The following is an 18,492-nucleotide window of genomic DNA, read 5'->3' on the forward strand; positions in this document are numbered from 1 at the left end:
TTGTGCCCATAGGCAACGTTGTTGCCGGTGATGTCTGGTGAGGACCTGCCTTACAACAGGCCTACAAGCACTCAGTCCTGCCTCACAGTCTATTGCGGATAGTCTGAGCACTGATGGAGGGATTGTGCGTTCCTGGTGTAACTCGGGAAGTTGTTTTTGCCATCCTATACCTGTCCCGCAGGTGTGCTGGTCGGATGTACCGATCCTGTGCAGATGTTGTTACACGTGGTCTGCCACTGCGAGGCCAATCAGCTGTCTGTCCTGTCTCCCTGTAGCGCTGTCTGTCCTGTCTCCCTGTAGCGCTGTCTTAGGCGTCTCACAGTACGGTCATTGCAATTTATTGTCCTGGCCACATCTGCAGTCCTCATGCCTCCTTGCAGCATGCATAAGGCACTTTCACACAGATGAGCAGAGACCCTGGGCATCTTTCTTTTGGTGTTTTTCAGAGTCAGTAGAAAAGGCCTCTCTTAGTGTCCTACGTTTTCATAACTGACCAGCACTGTAGGTGTGTGAGACAACTTTACCAGCATCATAGCATACGTGCATCTTTGTGACATATGAAATAAGAGTGATAGTTTAATCAATGTGTAATAACTACGTAAAATGTTTTGAACGTGTTAAATAATTATGTGACGTGCAGTCATATTCTGGTCCTGATTGGTCAACAAGCTTTTTCAACACGTCAAACAGTGTTATTTGACACATCAAACAGTGTTATTTGACACATCAAACAGTGTTATTTGACGTGTATCTTTTTTGACATGCAAAGACCCAAACGGCGTTCCATAGAAGTCCTGGTTGAGAATGAAACGACTGAACAAATGAAGAACCAAACAGCACAGCAAGTAAGTGAAAGAAGTAGGTTTTGATTATGTTTTACCGGTAATGGGGACATATGTAAATGCCAAATGAACTTTTTGGTCAGTGTGGTGTGTGTGTGTAACCTATTTAACTAGGCAAGTCAGTTAAGAACAAATTCTTATTTACAATGACGGCCTACCCCGACCAAACACAAACGACGCTGAGCCAATTGTGCGCCGCCCTATGGGACTCCCAATCACGGCGGATGTGATACCGCCTGGATTCGAACCAGGGACTGTAGTGACACCTCTTGCACGGATGCAGTGCCTTAGACGGCTGTGTCCATGTGTATGTTAAATATTTTATCGTACTAGAATACTAAAAAGGCCGCTAAAATTTTAAGTATCGGTATCAGTTTTTTGGGCAAGAAAAATATCGGATATCGGTATCGGCCAAAATGTCATATCGGTGCATCACTAGTGGAAACTACTGGAGATCAAGAAAAAGGAGGGTATAGAACAAGAGTTGCGGGAGTATTATGTTTGCCAAACAAAGTTACCGTTTGGCAAACATAATATTACACATTTTTTCTGACCATTTGAAACAGTGTAAACAACACTAACTGTACCAGAGAGTCTGTCCTAACTGATTTTAAAAAATATATAAAATCTTTATTACAGCAGACTAAAAACCATTGCATGCATTCGTGAATTGAGGTTTATTTATTGTTTAGGCTAATTATTCAAAGCTCCCTTTGTTATTTAATTTTAAAACTGAAACGCTTGAATGCATTTCAAAGCATGCATGTCGCGTATGCTGTGTGATGGCATGAACAAATTAATGAATGATTGGATTGATAGATAGATACAGTAGCGTATATATTGAAATATAGGCCTATGTACGTTCCGGCATTAAGACTAAACAGGATGCGCTCGTAGGCCTACAGCTTGATGGAAGTTATACAAAGCCTACTCATGATAACGACATTACTTATTATTATAATGATGATCATAATAATAATAATTGTAATAATAACAATAAGAAGGAGATCAAGAAAAAGGAGGGTTTAGGAGCGAGAGCTTTATGCATATGTGTGACAAACAAGTGCTGTTAGATGACAATATTATTTTTGCCTGTTTGGAACAGTGTAAACAACCCTAAATAAATTATAAGTAATACCAGTCTGTTCTAACACATTTTTTTGTAAAGCCTTTATTACAGCATAGCAAATATTAAAAACAGCCGAATCTGTGAAATTGCATTATCCAACATTTTGCCGTTGCATGAGAGTTGGTACTCATGGAATCAGTAGGCTATTAAACAAACACTCAAACAGGCAACAGAAGCAAGATCTGTCCTATTTCTGTAGATATATACGGATGATTCATAAAGCCAGGCACATTTAATAGTTAGGCTATTGATTATACACTTAATTAAATTGGGGTTTCCTCTCTCCTCAATTTTCTTAACACAATTAGGCTAAGGCAAGGGCTGTTTCCTTGTCTTTGCTGCTGCTGCCTCCGCCGCATTGTTCTTAATCCCAAAATGCTACTTAACTTTGCTCTTATGCACATAGCAACATAGGGAAAGGTGCCAAATCTACGGCGCACTGAAGATTATGTTTTAGAACCGCAGACAGCGGCCGTATCCAATGCGGGAGAAACCTAATTTGTTATAAAATAATATTAGATTTATTAGTGTTATTATTTTTTACATAATCTAACCATATACAATTTCAGTATTACATGTCTTAGAGTGATGGACTGTGCCTTCCCCGTGGCATCCGCAAAGGATTTGTCCACTGAGACAGGCACAAATCAGACAGGTAACTAAAGGAACCTCAGTCGACCAACAGCCTATCGACTAAAAATCGAACCGTCGTCCAAATGGGGTCAGCCCTAATATATACACTACAGTTCAAAAGTTTGGGGTCACTTAGAAATGTCCTTGTTTTTGAAAGAAAAGCAAGTTTTTTGTCCATTCAAATAACATCAAATTGACCAGAAATACAGTGTAGAGATTGTGATTCCTGCTTACAAGCAAAAATTAAAGCAGGAAGAACCAGTGACTCAGTCAATAAAAAAAGTGGTCAGATGAAGCAGATGCTAAGCTACAGGACTGTTTTACTAGCACAGACTAGAATAAGTTCCAGGATTCTTCTGAAAGGCTGGTCATGGCTCACATCAACACCATTATCCCAGAAACCCTAGACCCACCCCAATTTGCATACCGTCCCAACAGATCCACAGATGATGCAATCGCTATTGCACTCACACTGCCCTTTCACACCTGGACAAAAGGAACACCTATGTGAGAATGCTATTCATTGACTGCAGCTCAGCGTTCAACACCACAGTGCACTCAAAGCTCATCACTAAGCTAAGGACCCTGGGACTAAACACCTCCCTCTGCAACTGAATCCTGGACTTCCTGACGGGCCGCCCCAGGTGGTAAGGGTAGGTAACAACACATCCACCACGCTGATCCTCAACACGGAGGCCCCTCAGGGGTGCATGCTCAGTCCCCTCCTGTACTCCCTGGTCACGAATGACTGTACGGCCAGGCACGACTCCAACACCATCATTAAGTTTGCCGATGACACAACAGTGGTAGGCAACAACGACGAGAAAGCATATAGGGAGGAGGACAGAGACACCTCTTCCTTCTCTGTAAGCTGAAAAGATTTGGCATGGGTCCTTAGATCCTCAAAAGATTGACTAGCTGCATTACCTCTTGGTATGGCAACTGCCTGGCATGCAACCGCAAGGCACTTCAGAGGGTAGTTATGGCAACTGTCTGGCATGCAACCGCAAGGCACTACAGAGGGTAGTGCGAACGGCCCAGTATATCACTGGGGCCAAGCTTCCTGCCATCCAGGATCTCTATACCAGGCAGTGTCAGAGGAAGGCCCTAAAAATTGTCAAAGACTCCAGCCACCCTAGTCATAGACTGACACCCAGAGTGCCAAGTCTAGGTCCAAGAGGCTTCTAAACAGCTTCTACTCCCAAGCCAAAAGACTACTGAACATCTAATCAAATGGCTACCCAGACTATTTGAATTGCCCCCCCCCCCTTTTTTACACCACTGCTACTCTCTGTTATCTATGCATAGTCACTTTAATAACTCTACCTACATGTACAGTATATATTATCTCAATTACCTCGACTAACTGGTGCCCCCACACATTGACTCTGTACCCACCTGTATATAGCCTCGCTATTGTTATTTTACTGCTGCTCTTTAAGTAGTTGTTACTTTATTTCTTTTGGGGGGGGGGGGGGGTATTTTTATTAACTGTATTGTTGGTTAAGGACTTGTAAGTAGCATTTCACTGTTGTATTCGGCCAATGCGACAAATTATATTTGATTTAGATATTTGGGGGGGGGGGGTTCTTTTTTTATACTTGGGGAAACACTGGGGAAGTGCTTGGGCTCTAGTCTAAGAGAGAAGTTCAGTAATGCCTCAAACACAATTCAACAGTGAAATGGGCTACTTCTTTGTGAATTAATGAGGTGGAACACACCTAAATACAAACTGTTAGAAAATAAAACTTGTTCCAAAATAATTAGAAATTGACAAGTTGAAACAGCCTATACTGGAGATAATTAGCAGTCAGCATGCCTTGGTTTAAGGGCAGCGTGGGTTAACTGTCCTGTTGCGCAACAATCACATTTTGGAACAGTGAGTGCATTGTGACATCACGCGCTGTGGCGACCATTAGAGATATTTTGAACTCACAAGTGAAAAGGTTAATGATACCTCAGCATGTAAATTGTGTTGGTCATGGTATCACTCCCTGACAAAGGCTAGACAAGACACACCAAAACATTTTTGAGTTTTAAAGATTTTGTTCAATTGAACATTCCACTGCAATGAAGGCATTTTAATTGCATGAAGAGTGCCTTGGTCCTCCACATTTTTGATGTGTTTGGTCATGTGTTGTTCCATGATTGCAAACAAATGTGGAACATAGAGGGGCAAGTGTTCAACAGATCCAACTGGTCTAACCATATTCACACTGAGAGTATTGTTCAACAGATGACTTGTTGGAGGTCTGATGAACTGTGTTATAACACTGTAACACCGTCATGTTCCGATGGATAGCGTGATAAATTGACATTGAGTCAATGTCTCTTACAGTGTTGTTGATTAAGAGTGATTGCCATTGGCTACACGACCCTTCGTTCCCCCTGATTTTACATGCCTTTTTTAAGTAAACCCATACTATGAACTAGTGATTCATCAGATCAAAAGCACAGCTCTCATAACACAACAAGCAATTAGGGTTTAGGACTAGCCACTTTACTAGTCACAAGGCCCAGCAGAGGATACATATTAGAAGATTACAATTTGAAAGAAAAGAGCAGCTGCTTCTCCCTTTTGACCAATTGAAAAATAGATTAATATCTCAATGGGACTTAACTGGTCAAAATAAAAACTTAAAACAAAATAAAAAGATGAGCGAGCGGCATGGCTAACCCCTTTTCATATGCATAATATTTTGTGCTGCCTATTTCTACCTGACACACACACACACACACACACACACACACACACACACACACACACACACACACACACACACACACACACACACACACACACACACACACACGTGTCTGTACATAGACCGTGCAGCCAGTACAACTCCAGCACATCACCAGATTAATGGCTACCATCTCCATGCCAACCATTGTCAGCTTTATCAGGCCAGCAGACATAGAGCGCAGATGCCAAGAGTCTTAAAGAGCAGACAGTTATAGCTCCATTTGATGTCCTGCAATCAAGGGTGAGAGGAAGGGGAGTGGAAGTGTGGGGGTTGGAAGAGGTAGGAGGGCCAAGAATTTAAGCCCAAGCAGAAGCCTGTGAATTTTCTCTGCAACAAATAGGTCCTTTTTGGAACACCATAAAAGCCTTTAGAAAATACAAACAAACACTCTGCCAAATGGAACTACTTTACCAACATGGTAACATTAATTCATCATGAAATACATATTAAATTCATGGCACAAATTGCAAGATGCAACATACAGTATGTTTCTTAAAGCAGTTAATGAATTATAATCTTCTAAGACATCTGTATTATATAACATCACCATTGTGGAATAGCAGTGTGTTAGCTAGGAAACACAGTCAGCCAGGAATGCAAAGACATTTGGATAGACAGTGTGTGAAAACACAGTCCTACCTTTTGTCAATATTTATGTGTGAGCAAATAGACAAGAGAAAACATTCACATGGAGACCAGAAAAAGCAAGGGGACTCCTGTTGAACAAAAAGCACTTTACCAGGTTAACAGAAGGCGCCATTACCGGACAACTTAACATGTGTTGTAGTCTTTATCTTCCTGTTGATCACACTTGGTCTGAATTGATGTGTACAGTTTGTGCTCATGCTATTGTGTAGTGTGACACATTTTTGCCTAACCAATGTGCTATTTAGGATAGGATGGACACATTGTGCTCTAGGGCATAATCAATGGGGGCCTGTCTGACTTAGATAGGGTCATACTGTAATATGCTGTAATATCAATTATTCATCTCTGGATCAGAGCACACACACATGCACTCTCTCTCACACACACACAACCAGACAGCATTTACATCTTCACTCACACCTCGCATTCCTGGTAATGTATCTAGGGCCATGTGCCTCTCCAGGTCCTGCTCTCTGGTCCCCATAGGTACAGGAACAGATGGAAAGGTCATTTGGCCCACATTTCCACGAAATTGGGCACACACATCTTTGTTTTTCTTTACTTTATAAGAGAAACGCTGATAGATGGATGTGATGTGTTCTGCCACATACACTAGAAGACAAAGTGGGCCTCTTATTCACGTCAAAGCCTCAATGGCCGTCCAAGGGTAAGCATACTGGGGAAGCGATCCCTAATTCTCAGAGTAGATTATGTCTGAGAGGGCTGATTGGCGGCCTGAGGTGAGAGGGCTGACTGTCATGATGTGACGCCATCTTGCACTAGGAACCGAACTAAACAAATGTGAATGAAAATAATTAGTAGTACATATTTCCAATGTGTATTCAAACAATTTTAGAGCTGTTTTTCTGCCCATAATCTCCACCCCCCATTCCTCCATTTTGATTTATTATCTTTGGGCAGGTGTTACCAGATCTAGGCTACCATGCATGGGAAACTCACATTTCATATTATGCAACGTGTGGACAGCAGCTCTGTTCGATACTGACACCACTGGGGCCAGTCAGTTTCACTCCATTGTGTTCCCTAGCCTCTTTGTTCAAGATTTCAGCAGGTGGTTTTCTCCTTGGAAGTGACAGCTAATCCAGCTACACTGCAGTGCTCATTGAAAAACACGAAAGATAATGATGCTCCACCCACTCAACTGCACACTTGCTCATTGGTAAGCTATAATGTCATGTGGGTGGGACATGTACTGTGTCATATACATCAGTCTTCCATTGCAGTGCACTAACTGATAATTAAAATGTAGTGCTCCTTCAGACAGTGAGTCACATGGCCATGGCAGGCAGACGGACATCAAGACATTCGATTGAATGTTGAAATGGGCAAAACTAGTGACTTAAGCGACTTTGAGCGTGGTATGATCGTCAGTGCCAGGCGTGCCGGATTCAATATCTCAGAAACGGCCACCCTCCTGGGCTTTTCGCGCTTGACAGTGTCTAGGGTATACCGAGAATGGTCGGACAAACAAAGAAAAATCCAGTCAGGGGCAGTCCTGTGATTGAAAACAGCTCGTTGATGAGAGGTCGAATGAGAAAAGCAAGAATTGTGTAAGCTAACAGACAGGCCACAAACAGACAAATAACGGCACAGTACAACAGTGGTGTGCAGAACAGCCTCTCGGAACGCACAACTCGTTGATCCTTGTCACGGATGGGCTATTGCAGCAGTCGACCACACCGGGAGACACTCCTATCAGCTAAAAACTAGACGAAGCGGCTTCAGTGAGCACGCATGCGATCACCAACACTGGATAATTGAGGAGTGGAAAAACATTACCTGTCTGACGAATCCCAGTTCCTGTTGCATCATTCTGATGGCAGTCAGGATTTGGCATAAGCAGCATGAGTCCATAAACCCATCTCTCTGGTGTCAATGGTACAGGCTGCTGGTGATGGCATACCACCGTTCAATCTGCAGCAACTGGGCCAACATCCCGGTGGAACGTTTCCGACTTCTAGAACCCATTCTCCAAAGAATTCAGGCTATTCTGGAGGCAAAGGGGGGTCCGACCCGGTACTAGATATAGGTGTACTTAATAAACTAGCCGGTGAGTGTATATTCATATTCAAGTCTTTCAATACAGGTCTACCTATTGGATGAGTATTGGATTAATGTTGGCAAATGCTCAAAGCACCTCTGTGGGACCACACTGAATTAACTCCTGTGTAATTGAAACCATCCAGACCGACTGTCTAGAGAGACCTAGATATCTGAGTGAGCTGGTTGGTATTCATCAAAGAGAAAGGGAAAGAGAGAGACCGAGAGAAAGAGATAGAAAGGAAGAGAGAGAGAGAGAAGGGGAGGGGAGAGAAGGGGGAGAGAAAGAAAGAGGAGAGAAAGGTAGAGATAGATAGAAAGACAGACTGAGATGTCAAAGGAATTGTCTGTAGAGAGAGACAGGATTGTGTTGAGGCACAGATCTGGGGTAGGGTACCAAAAAATGTCTGCAGCATTGAAGGTCCCCAAGAACACAGTGACCTCCGTCATTCTTAAATGGAAGAAGTTTGGAACCACCAAGACTCTTCCTATAGCTGGCCGCCCGGCCAAACTGAGCAATCAGGGGAGAAGGGCCTTGGTCAGGGAGGTGACCAAGAACCCGATGGTCACTTTGACAGAGCTCAAGATTTCCTCTGTGGAGATAGGAGAACCTTCCAGAAGGCAACTATCTATGCAGCACTCCACCAATCAGGCCTTTATGGTAGAGTGGCCAGACAGAAGCCACTTCTCAGTAAAAGGCACATGACAGCCCGCTTGGAGTTTGCCAAAGGGCACCTAAAAGACTCTTAAACCATGAGAAACAAGATTCTCTGGTCTGATGAAACCAATATTGAACTCTTTGGCCTGAATGCCAAGCGTCACGTCTGGAGGAAACCTGGCACCATCCCTACGGTGAAGCATGGTGGTGGCAGCATCATGCTGGGACTGGGAGACTAGTCAGGATCGAGAGAAAGAGGAACGGAGGAAGATAGTGAGAGATCCTTGATGGAAACCTGCTCCAGAGCACTCAGGACCTCAGACTGGTGCAAAGGTTCACCTTCCAACAGGACAACAGCCCTAAAGCACACAGCCAAGACAACGCAGGAGTGGCTTCGGGACAAGTCGTTGAATGTCCTTGAGTGACCCAGCCAGAGCCTGGCCTTGAACCCGATCAAACATCTCTGGTGAGACCTAAAAATAGCTGTGCAGCAAAACTCCCCATCCAACCTGACAAAGCTTGAAAGGATCTGCAGAGAAGAATGGGAGAAACTCCCCAAATACAGGTGTGCCAAGCATACCCAAGAAGACTTGCGGCTGTAATCGCTGCCTAAGGTTCTTTAACAAAGTACTGAGTAAAGGGTCTGAATACTTATGTAAATGTGATGTTTAATTTTTTTTATAAATATACATACATTTCTAAAAACCTGTTTTTGCTTTGTCATTATGGGGTATTGTGTGTAGATTGACGAGAGAGAAAAAACTATTTAATCCATTTTAGAATAAGGTTGTAAAGTAACAAAATGTTGAAAAAGGGAAAGGGTCTGAATACTTTCCAAATGCACTATAGAGAAACAAAGATAAATCTGGCAAACACCTTGAAAAACAGCTAGCTATTTGATTTATACCTAGACCCTCTCTAGCCTTTCCTACCCAGCCATGCGTTATCAATGCCATATGTAGCTCACACCACACCCGACCGAGTATGCAGTGATATTTCATGAGTTCACACATCTAGTCATCCACCAATATCACAGTTCTAACAGTGTTCATTACTCTATGTTAGGGAGTGGGCAGGAGAGAGCTGTGATGAGAGGATAGGATGTGAACTTTGTAGGAAGAGTTGAACCCAGGTTGTGTGTGTGTTTGGTATGTTGTCACAGCTGGATCCAGTTCAGAGGAACACAAGTGACTTCGAGGAAAGCTCTCGAGCTCAGCTGGGATGCTTCAACTGACCGTCAAGTCTGCAACAGTAAACTCAACACTCCATGTTGGTAAAGAAAATACAGCTATAGTTATTGATTCAAAATGTGACGTAACCCTCAAATATATTTTGGGAATATATATTCTTAGATATCTAATAAAATAAAATGTTATTGGTCACATATGCCGGATACAACAGGTGTAGTAGACCTTACAGTGAAATGCTTACTTACAAGCCCCTAACCAACAGTGCAGTTTAAAGAAAAAAATGGGGAAAAAATACAAATAACAATAAGAAATAAAAGTAACAAGTAATTAAAGAGCAGCAGTAAAATAACATTACATTTTCAATGGCTTTCATTTTGCTGAATCGTATTATTAGGCTACGAATTACCTCTTTGCACTTGTTTGCTTGATATTGTTTGCTTGATATAACGCCCTTATTTACCTTGCACAACTAAGAGAAACGTGGCTTCCTGTGCTGGAGGTCCCTCCCCCTTCCATCACCTGATGTGGGTTGTTTGAGAACTGAAGTATGGCCTTGGTATGCTGGTCATTTGACTGTCTTGCTCAAATACTGCACCACCCTTATGACAGATACAGACACGTCGAAGTTGTAGGCCATAGCAAATGCATCAGCTGTGCCTAAGCATGTTCTAGGCGTATCAACCCTTTCAGTGTATCCAAAGAAGATGAATGATCCTTCGCATTGTATGGGGCTGGGCATATTGAATATCACCTTTTGCATTAACACTAAAAGCTGTATTTCTTACAACTCACTGTACCATTAAGGGACACACCATAGCAGGGCTGGCTCTAGCCTTTTGGGGGCCCTAAGCAAGATTTGGTTGGGAGCCCTAAGCGAGAAGACCTTCTGTATTCTGCTATTCTAAATCTCAACAGTAAATTGAGACCCTGAGTTACTCAAAATAATATAATAATATTTGGGGGGGGTTGAGGGTCCCTTAGCGGCCTTGGGCCCCAAGCGACCGCGGGCCCCAAGTGACCGCTTTTGTCACTTATGCCTGGAGTCATTTCATAGACTATAGATAATAGAGGCACGTACGGTTAGCCTAAGTTCTACATAACCAACGATACTGCATTAAAAAAAAAAACACACGGCAGAAAAGTAGTACTTAAAAGTAAATAAAATAAACAAATTAAGACAAAACATAGTTTATACAAATAAACATTAAATCGCATTACTATTGTAAAATGTCAGTCTAAAACATTTAGTTAGGCTTTTAGACATGCAAAGCCGCTCAAACATTGGCAAACTCCTGACAAAACATATATATAGGGCTTGTATATAGGGCTTTATACATATATAGGGCTTGGCAGTATACCTGAGCAATAAGGCCCAAGGGGGCAGCAGGTATCCTAGTGGTTAGAGCGTTGGACCAGTAACTGAAAGGTTGCTGGATCGAGTCCCCAAGCTGACAAGGTAAAAATCTGTTGGTATGTCTGTCATTGTAAATAAGAATTTGTTCTTAACTGACTAATTAAATAAATAGAACAAATATATATATACCACGCAATGCAGAGTGCCATGATTTAGCCATGCTCTCATATACCACAGCTTTCAGCCAATCAGTGGTTTGAGAATGCTGATTGGCTGAAAGGCGTGGTATATGAGTGCATGGTATGACAAAACATTTATTTTTAAATATTCTATACGGAAAGTATTCAGACTCCTTCACTTTTCCTACATTTTGTTACGTTACAGTCTTATTCTAAAATGTATTAAATAACTTTTTTCCCCCATCAATCTACACACAATACCCCATAATTACAAAGCGAAAACAGGTTTTAAGAAATTTTAGAAGTATTCAGAACCTTTATTATGAGACTCAAAATTGTGCTCAGGTGTATCCTGTTTCCACTGATCTGAATAAATCTGCAAAAATGTCTAAAAACCTGTTTTTGATTTGTCATTATGGAGTTTTGTGTGTAGATTGATGAAGGGAAAAAAATATTTAAATCAGTTTTAGAATAAGACTGTATGGTAAAAATGTGGAAAAAGCCAACGGGTCTGAATACTTTCCGAATTGATATTCGATACTGTGATTTTATTAAGATTCGATGTTCCAAACATATTGCTTTCCACTTGTGACCGACTGGCTCCATCGGTCTTATGTAGCAAAAATTGAAAATGTGTTGTTGTTTTTTTTACATTAGATAATAGTAGAGACTCAGAGCGATAAAATGGTATATCATACACTACAGTTGAGGAACAATGGGAAAGTAATTATGCTTTGAAAGTTGATAAACTTGTAAACTCACTTTTGAGAAAATGGCCTTTGAATTTTTGGGTACTACTACTGGAGAGCCCTTCTTGTCTACACCCATTCAGCATCGTTCACACCCTCTTAAGCTTTAGCCCCACCCATCTCTTTAAGGCTTGATCCAAGCGTTCTGTACCAACAACAGCAGTCAAGCACCCAAGCTAACTTGCTAGCTACTTCAAGACACAAATGCTCACTGAACATAACTCACCCTAGCAGAGCTGGTTAGGCTGTTATGTTATTCAGAGTGTTGGTGACTGCAAATGTGCTGTCAGATTGTCCGTTCGTAAATTCAGAGCGTTTCACTCTCGGAGCATTAGAGCGCACACTGGACGCTCTGGCCGATGAGTAGGGTTGATCCGAACTTTCTGACCTCACAACGGCAGTCAAGCACCCAAGCTAACTGACTAACATTGGCTAGCTTGCTTTCTACTTCCAGACACAAAAGACAGAACACCCCATTCTAACCATTTTACCTGCCCTAGCAGAGCTGGTTAGGCTGTTTTCATGTTATCCAGAACGTTGGTGACTGTAACTGTGCTGCAGGCAACATTTTAATTACGCTTTTTGGCCAACGTTTCCTGACACCGGCCATATTCTACGGGTGTTGAGCGTTCGTAAATTCAGGTATTCTGCGCTCTGGCACGCTCAGAAGAGAGTGCTCTGATGGCCAGACTGACGCACCCGAAATGGTTACTTGCAAACGCACCCGAAATGGTTACTTGCATAGTGGAGTCTTTTGTTAAGACATGTAGCTAGCTAGCTAGCTAGGTGAACAATTAACCATAAACCCAACTCATGACATTACTACTTGGCATGAGTCTACAGGTAGCTAACCAACCAAGTTCAATGTTAGCTAGCTAACATCAGGCTATAGCTAGCCAAGCAAATGGCTCTGAGATACGAATAATAAGATAATACCAGCCAGCAAGCCAGCCAGCTAGCGTTAGCTAGCTAGCTAGGTAAACAATGAACCATAATCCCAACTCATGACATTACTGCCCTGCATGAATCTGCAGGTAGCTAGCTAACCAACTAGGTTAAATGTTAGCTAGCTAACATTAGGCTATAGCTAACCAAGGTGTTTTCTAGATCTCCTTAGCAATCACACTAAAATTTCACTGATTTCAAAACTTGGTCCTCCAGAAAGTGGAGTTTACGCAGTTTCATTACACAATACATTTTTTTTAAAAGCCCGCGTTAGACAGGATTACCTAGACATACAATGGCTTGCGAAAGTAGTCACCCCCTTGGCATTTTTGCTGGATGCAGTCTATCACAGTGCCATCCGTTTTGTTACAAAATCATCTAGTCAGCTGGCCCTCGCTACATATTCGTCACCAGACCCACTGGCTCCAGGTCATCTATAAGTCTATGCTAGGTAAAGCTCCGCCTTATCTCAGTTCACTGGTCACGATAACAACACCCACCCGTAGCACACGTTCCAGCAGATATATCTCACTGATCATCCCCAAAGCCAACACCTCATTTGGCCGCCTTTCCTTCCAGTTCTCTGCTGCCAGTGACTGGAACGAATTGCAAAAATCGCTGAAGTTGGAGACTTTTATTTCCCTCACCAACTTTAAACATCAACTATCTGAGCAGCTAACCGATCGCTGCAACTGTACATAGTCCATCTGTAAATAGCCCACCCAATCTATCTACCTCATCCCCATACTTTTTAAAAATGTGTATTTACTTTTCTGCTCTTTTGCACACCAGTATCTCTACTTGCACATCATCATCTGCTCATTTATCACTCCAGTGTTAATCTGCTAAATTGTAACTATTCGCTCCTATAGCGTATTTATTGCCTACCTCCTCATGCCTTTTGCACACACTGTATATAGGCTTTCTTTTTTCTACTGTGTCATTGATTTGTTTATTGTGTTATTGGCTTGTTTATTGTTTACTTCATGTGTAACTCTGTGTTGTTGTCTGTCACACTGCTTTGCTTTATCTTGGCCAGGTCGCAGTTGCAAATGAGAACTTGCTCTCGACTAGCCTACCTGGTTAAATAAAGGTGAAATAAAATAAAAAATAAAATAAACTGTGTTTGTGCAAAATGACTGCCCCCCCTGTAAATAACCTTTTTCATATCTGGCCCCCATAGGAATATAGTTGAATATCCCTGATTTACTGAGAGAAAACATAGCTAGCTAATATAGCCTGATACCAATGCTGGTGTAGGCCTAAATCAGCATTTTGTTTGTGCAACAGTATCTTCTAAATCAGAGATGAATGTTATCTACATGAAGTAAGAGAAAAAAAACATTTAATGTAGCCAAAGAATATAAGGTCCTACTCCCCTGGGTAACACTGACCAACACTTTGGTTCCTTCCCTGTCACAATAAAGGCTGCATAGAGATCCTATTAGTACTGCAATTCCTAATGCTTTGAATGCTTCCCTGGCTTTTTCATTTGTCAAACAACACCGTATTTAAGTGACACCTTTACATTGTAACTATAGAATTGAAATAATCATTATATTTCCATGATTCCAACAAATGTCACCCAAGTGTTTTGATCTAAATCGCAAGTCAAATTGAAATTGCAATATTTGGTTAAAAATAAGGCCTCGATTTTTGCCCATATTGTGCAGCCCTACGTGGCAGTGTGGAAATTATCTAATGACATAAGTTTGATTGAACAGTATAAAACAATCCGAATGGAGAACTACCCATTGAAATCACTTAGAATGTATGTACGGTCACGCACAACTCATAAAGCAAATTTAGAACTTTTATTATTCAAAAACATAAAATACCCTCAAATATCATCTTACCGACAAACATTTGAAAATATTGCCCAGCCCTGCATTGCAAGGAACTTCAAAGCAGTTTTCCCTTTAAAAAAATGGTGTATCTGGTGGTAGTGGATGTGTACTATCAAAGATGGAATGTTTACAAGATAGCTGTTCCTCTGTTGATGTGATGGAACTTTATTCCATCCTTCCCCGCACTGGTATTTTTAATGAGAGGAAGTAGCGGATGTTACACAATTATTTGAAAACCCAGTGGACTTTAAAATGTACAGTGTGATTGAGTACTTTAGTCCCACTGTACACAGTGTTGACAGTTCCTCTACATGCAGCTAAGGAATGGCGTGGGGGTACTTCAATTATCTTTCCATTTACCATAGTGAGAGAGTAGTAGAACTGGTCGGAATTTAAGAGAGACCGTTTGAGTAGAGCTCAAAGACATGTTTGATAGAACTGTCAGCATCCATCAATCAAGGAACCCTTGATTTATGAGTAAGAAGATGGCTGAATGTCATCCAGTAATGAACCACTGTACGTTTGGAATCAAATCTTAACGATGAACGTTGACTGATTCTAACAGCGGTGTCACATTTTTTCCACTTTTCCATTTTTCCTCCTGTCAATGTGATTAACAACAGATGTGGTGTATGGCCACAGGAAATAATTAGTTTATAGGATTCTGGACCGCTATCCGTCAGTGCTTTGTAAGAGTTGCCCTATTGATTTGCCAGCTGTTGTGGTACTGCATTATCACTTATAACATATAAATATGGGCCAAACTTAGTTATAACAGTTATCACAAGAGTGATACTGAGGCTTTGTTTCCATGTGACGCAATGCAATGAGTTGAAGATTCATCTCTAGGACAAGCTATTAGACTAATACTAATGAGCACATGATAAGGAAAGTACATTACCTTTCTGTAGATGAATAATGTCAGGGAAGTTGGCGAGTAGGCCCTGGTAGAGTGACAGTTTGTCCAGCATGTGGAAGAGGTCATACTTAGGTTGCTCCGCAAACATTTCCCCAATGTTTTCGTAAGTACGTCCCGTGTGGGAGATGGCGGTGTTGAGGCCGTCCGAGCAGTGGGGAGGGTCCAGCATGAAAGCCTGACTGACGTTCTGGAAGGCATTCCCCAGCCGCTGAAATTCCTTCCGGAAGCCTCCGAGGTGCTTCCGCACCAGTTCTGAGGCCACATGTGTAAGCTGCATGACGCTGTCATCCATTTTCTTGGCGAAGGACTTGAAGGAGTCCACACGTTCTTCCACGTCCTGCAGGTCCTGGTGCTCATTTGGGATCTGGAAGGTGAGCATGAAGTTGGCGCCCATCATCTCGTCCTTCTCTGCCCGCCTTTTGCCCAGCTTCCACTGCTTGTCGTCGGCGCACATGAGGAAGTGCTCGAAGCCCTCGTACTGCGACAGGACCGGGTGGCTAGTCATGTGGTCCATCCAGAGGATCAGCCGCCTCTTGCGCTTCTCGATGAAGTCCTCTTCGAAGCGCCCTGTTGCCTGTTTCTCGGGCAGGTGGGGCACGGAGATGACGGTGAACTTGTGCAGTAGACGGTTGTACAACCAGTCGAAGTGCTTGTAACGCCGGTAAACAGGCCTCGCATTGTGGCTTGGGGTCACTCGGTACGATATGTAGGTCTTGATGCCTTTGAACTTGGTCTGCTTGGTAGGGTCCTCGATGGAGCAAGAGAAAGGTGTGGGGCTTTCTTTCCATTGAGGCCCTTTGGGGCCCATCTCAATGGTGTACGACTCCGCTATCTTAGCGTTCATGGGCACATCGCCCAACACAAAAGCTTCCACCCCTGAGCGGACAAAGCTGGAGAATCGGTTCAAGTTCCTGCCCACCATACTGCCCTTCCGCGAGCTGGAGATGCTGTCCTGCCTCTCCATGTAAGGTTTGGCTCGATAGTGGACATTGGGGTTGTTGGAGTGGGGGCTCTGATGGGAATGTCCATTTGCGCCACTGCGGCCATCATCGTCCACCACTGTGGAACTGTCATCCCAATCATCCCAGTCATCATCATCGTCGTCATAGTAACCTTGTTGCATGTGAAAGGGCGTGTTTGGGGCGGAGGGGAAATATGAGGAGTCATTGCCTGGAGAACCCACCGGGCTTATGGAGCAGTCTGTCAGGTTGGAGTTGGAACGAGGGCGGATTACTTCCACGTAAGAAGCCGGGAAGAGACCTCTCTGTCCTTTACTGTTTTCCCCTTGTAACCAGCCATCTACAGAGTTATCGTCAAAGATAACCAGTTCCTCATTCTCCTGTATGCTGATCTCCTCTTTGTTTTCACTTTGGAAAGTGTAGAGTGCCTTGCCTTTCATCGACATTTTGACTCTCTGATGAAAATCATATACACACGCTGCCTAAAATCATTGTGATGCTGCTACCCTTGAGCACAACATTTTAACACACAAATAGGTGATGTCTAAATTGTTGAACTATAGCCCTACTATTTCAGCTCATTTCAACTGTAGTCGCCCAACACTTGTTTGAATCAATAAGAGATGGCGTGAAAGAGTTATGTAAATCTAATGGTATTGTGCTGGAACGCCACAACAACTGTCAAATGGCATAAACACTGATCTGTGCTCATGCACTATAACACGATAATAACCTTAGTGCTATAACTGGTTTAACTCCCTAAAAAAACAGCTAGTGCAGTATCAAGCTGGGTATATCTACGACTCGATTACACAAGTGCTGGGGTTGTTTTCTATTCTGTGCCAAGAATCTTGTCAATCTTTTTAGTAGGCCTGTGGACTGCATACAAAAGCAGTAACATCGAATTGCAAATGGTTTTCAGTGGTTGTGAGAATCCATTCCTGTACACATACAATTATTAACAAGGAATATGGGCTATTTACTTTGGTATTCGTACTGCAAATATCAATTGCAAACTGGATAAATTGCTTAATACCACATGCCATGCACCAACTGCCTACTACATCAATACCATATTCCTATCGATAGCCTTATGTCCCATTAGCCTAAACGTTTTTTTTGTTTCTATTGAGGATATCCAAGCTTTACCTTCGATACTTGAAACTGCAATTAAACTTGTGGGCTATCGCAACTTGTAACTCCTCAGTCCATGCATCACCCCAGCAATGACATACCGGTTCACCCGAAAACTCGTTTTCACCAAGAAGCAATTGCAAACATTCGTCTATTCGTTGTAATCCTGAAGAATAGTTTGATTGTTATCCTTGCGTGTGATAAAGTCCTCGAACACAGACTTGCTGTACATCCCACCGACGTGGTCAAACATTATCAAAATATTTTGTTTCCAGCACAAAGACAAAGTGCCCCGGGTGGAAGAAACCATTCAGCGCCGAGTGAGATGAGTAATGATATCTCAGACTAGTGCATTCTGGTCTTGATCGACATTCCTTGGACTTGCTCCACTTCCCCCGCTAAACAGGTTCTTGTGTATCTTGATCTGTTTCCTATAATACAAAAAAGATTAAGCATTATTAGCAAATTATTAGGGTCTGCGATTAAAGCAAAGCATAG

The 18,492-nt window shown here is 42.4% G+C and overlaps 1 protein-coding gene across 1 annotated transcript in view; it reads right to left on the reverse strand.

Annotated features, from left to right (window-relative positions):
• LOC139368380 (sorting nexin 33) overlaps positions 1 to 18,492 on the reverse strand; it is a 38,267-nt gene extending 19,775 nt beyond the window's left edge. The window contains exon 1 of the mRNA XM_071107176.1: positions 15,884 to 18,492. Coding sequence (XP_070963277.1) covers positions 15,884 to 17,306 — 1,423 coding nt within the window. The 5' untranslated portion in view covers positions 17,307 to 18,492. The remainder of the gene's footprint in view (positions 1 to 15,883) is intronic.

Source organism: Oncorhynchus clarkii, chromosome 2 (genome assembly GCF_045791955.1).
Source record: "Oncorhynchus clarkii lewisi isolate Uvic-CL-2024 chromosome 2, UVic_Ocla_1.0, whole genome shotgun sequence".
Classification (NCBI taxonomy): Eukaryota; Metazoa; Chordata; class Actinopteri; order Salmoniformes; family Salmonidae; genus Oncorhynchus; species Oncorhynchus clarkii.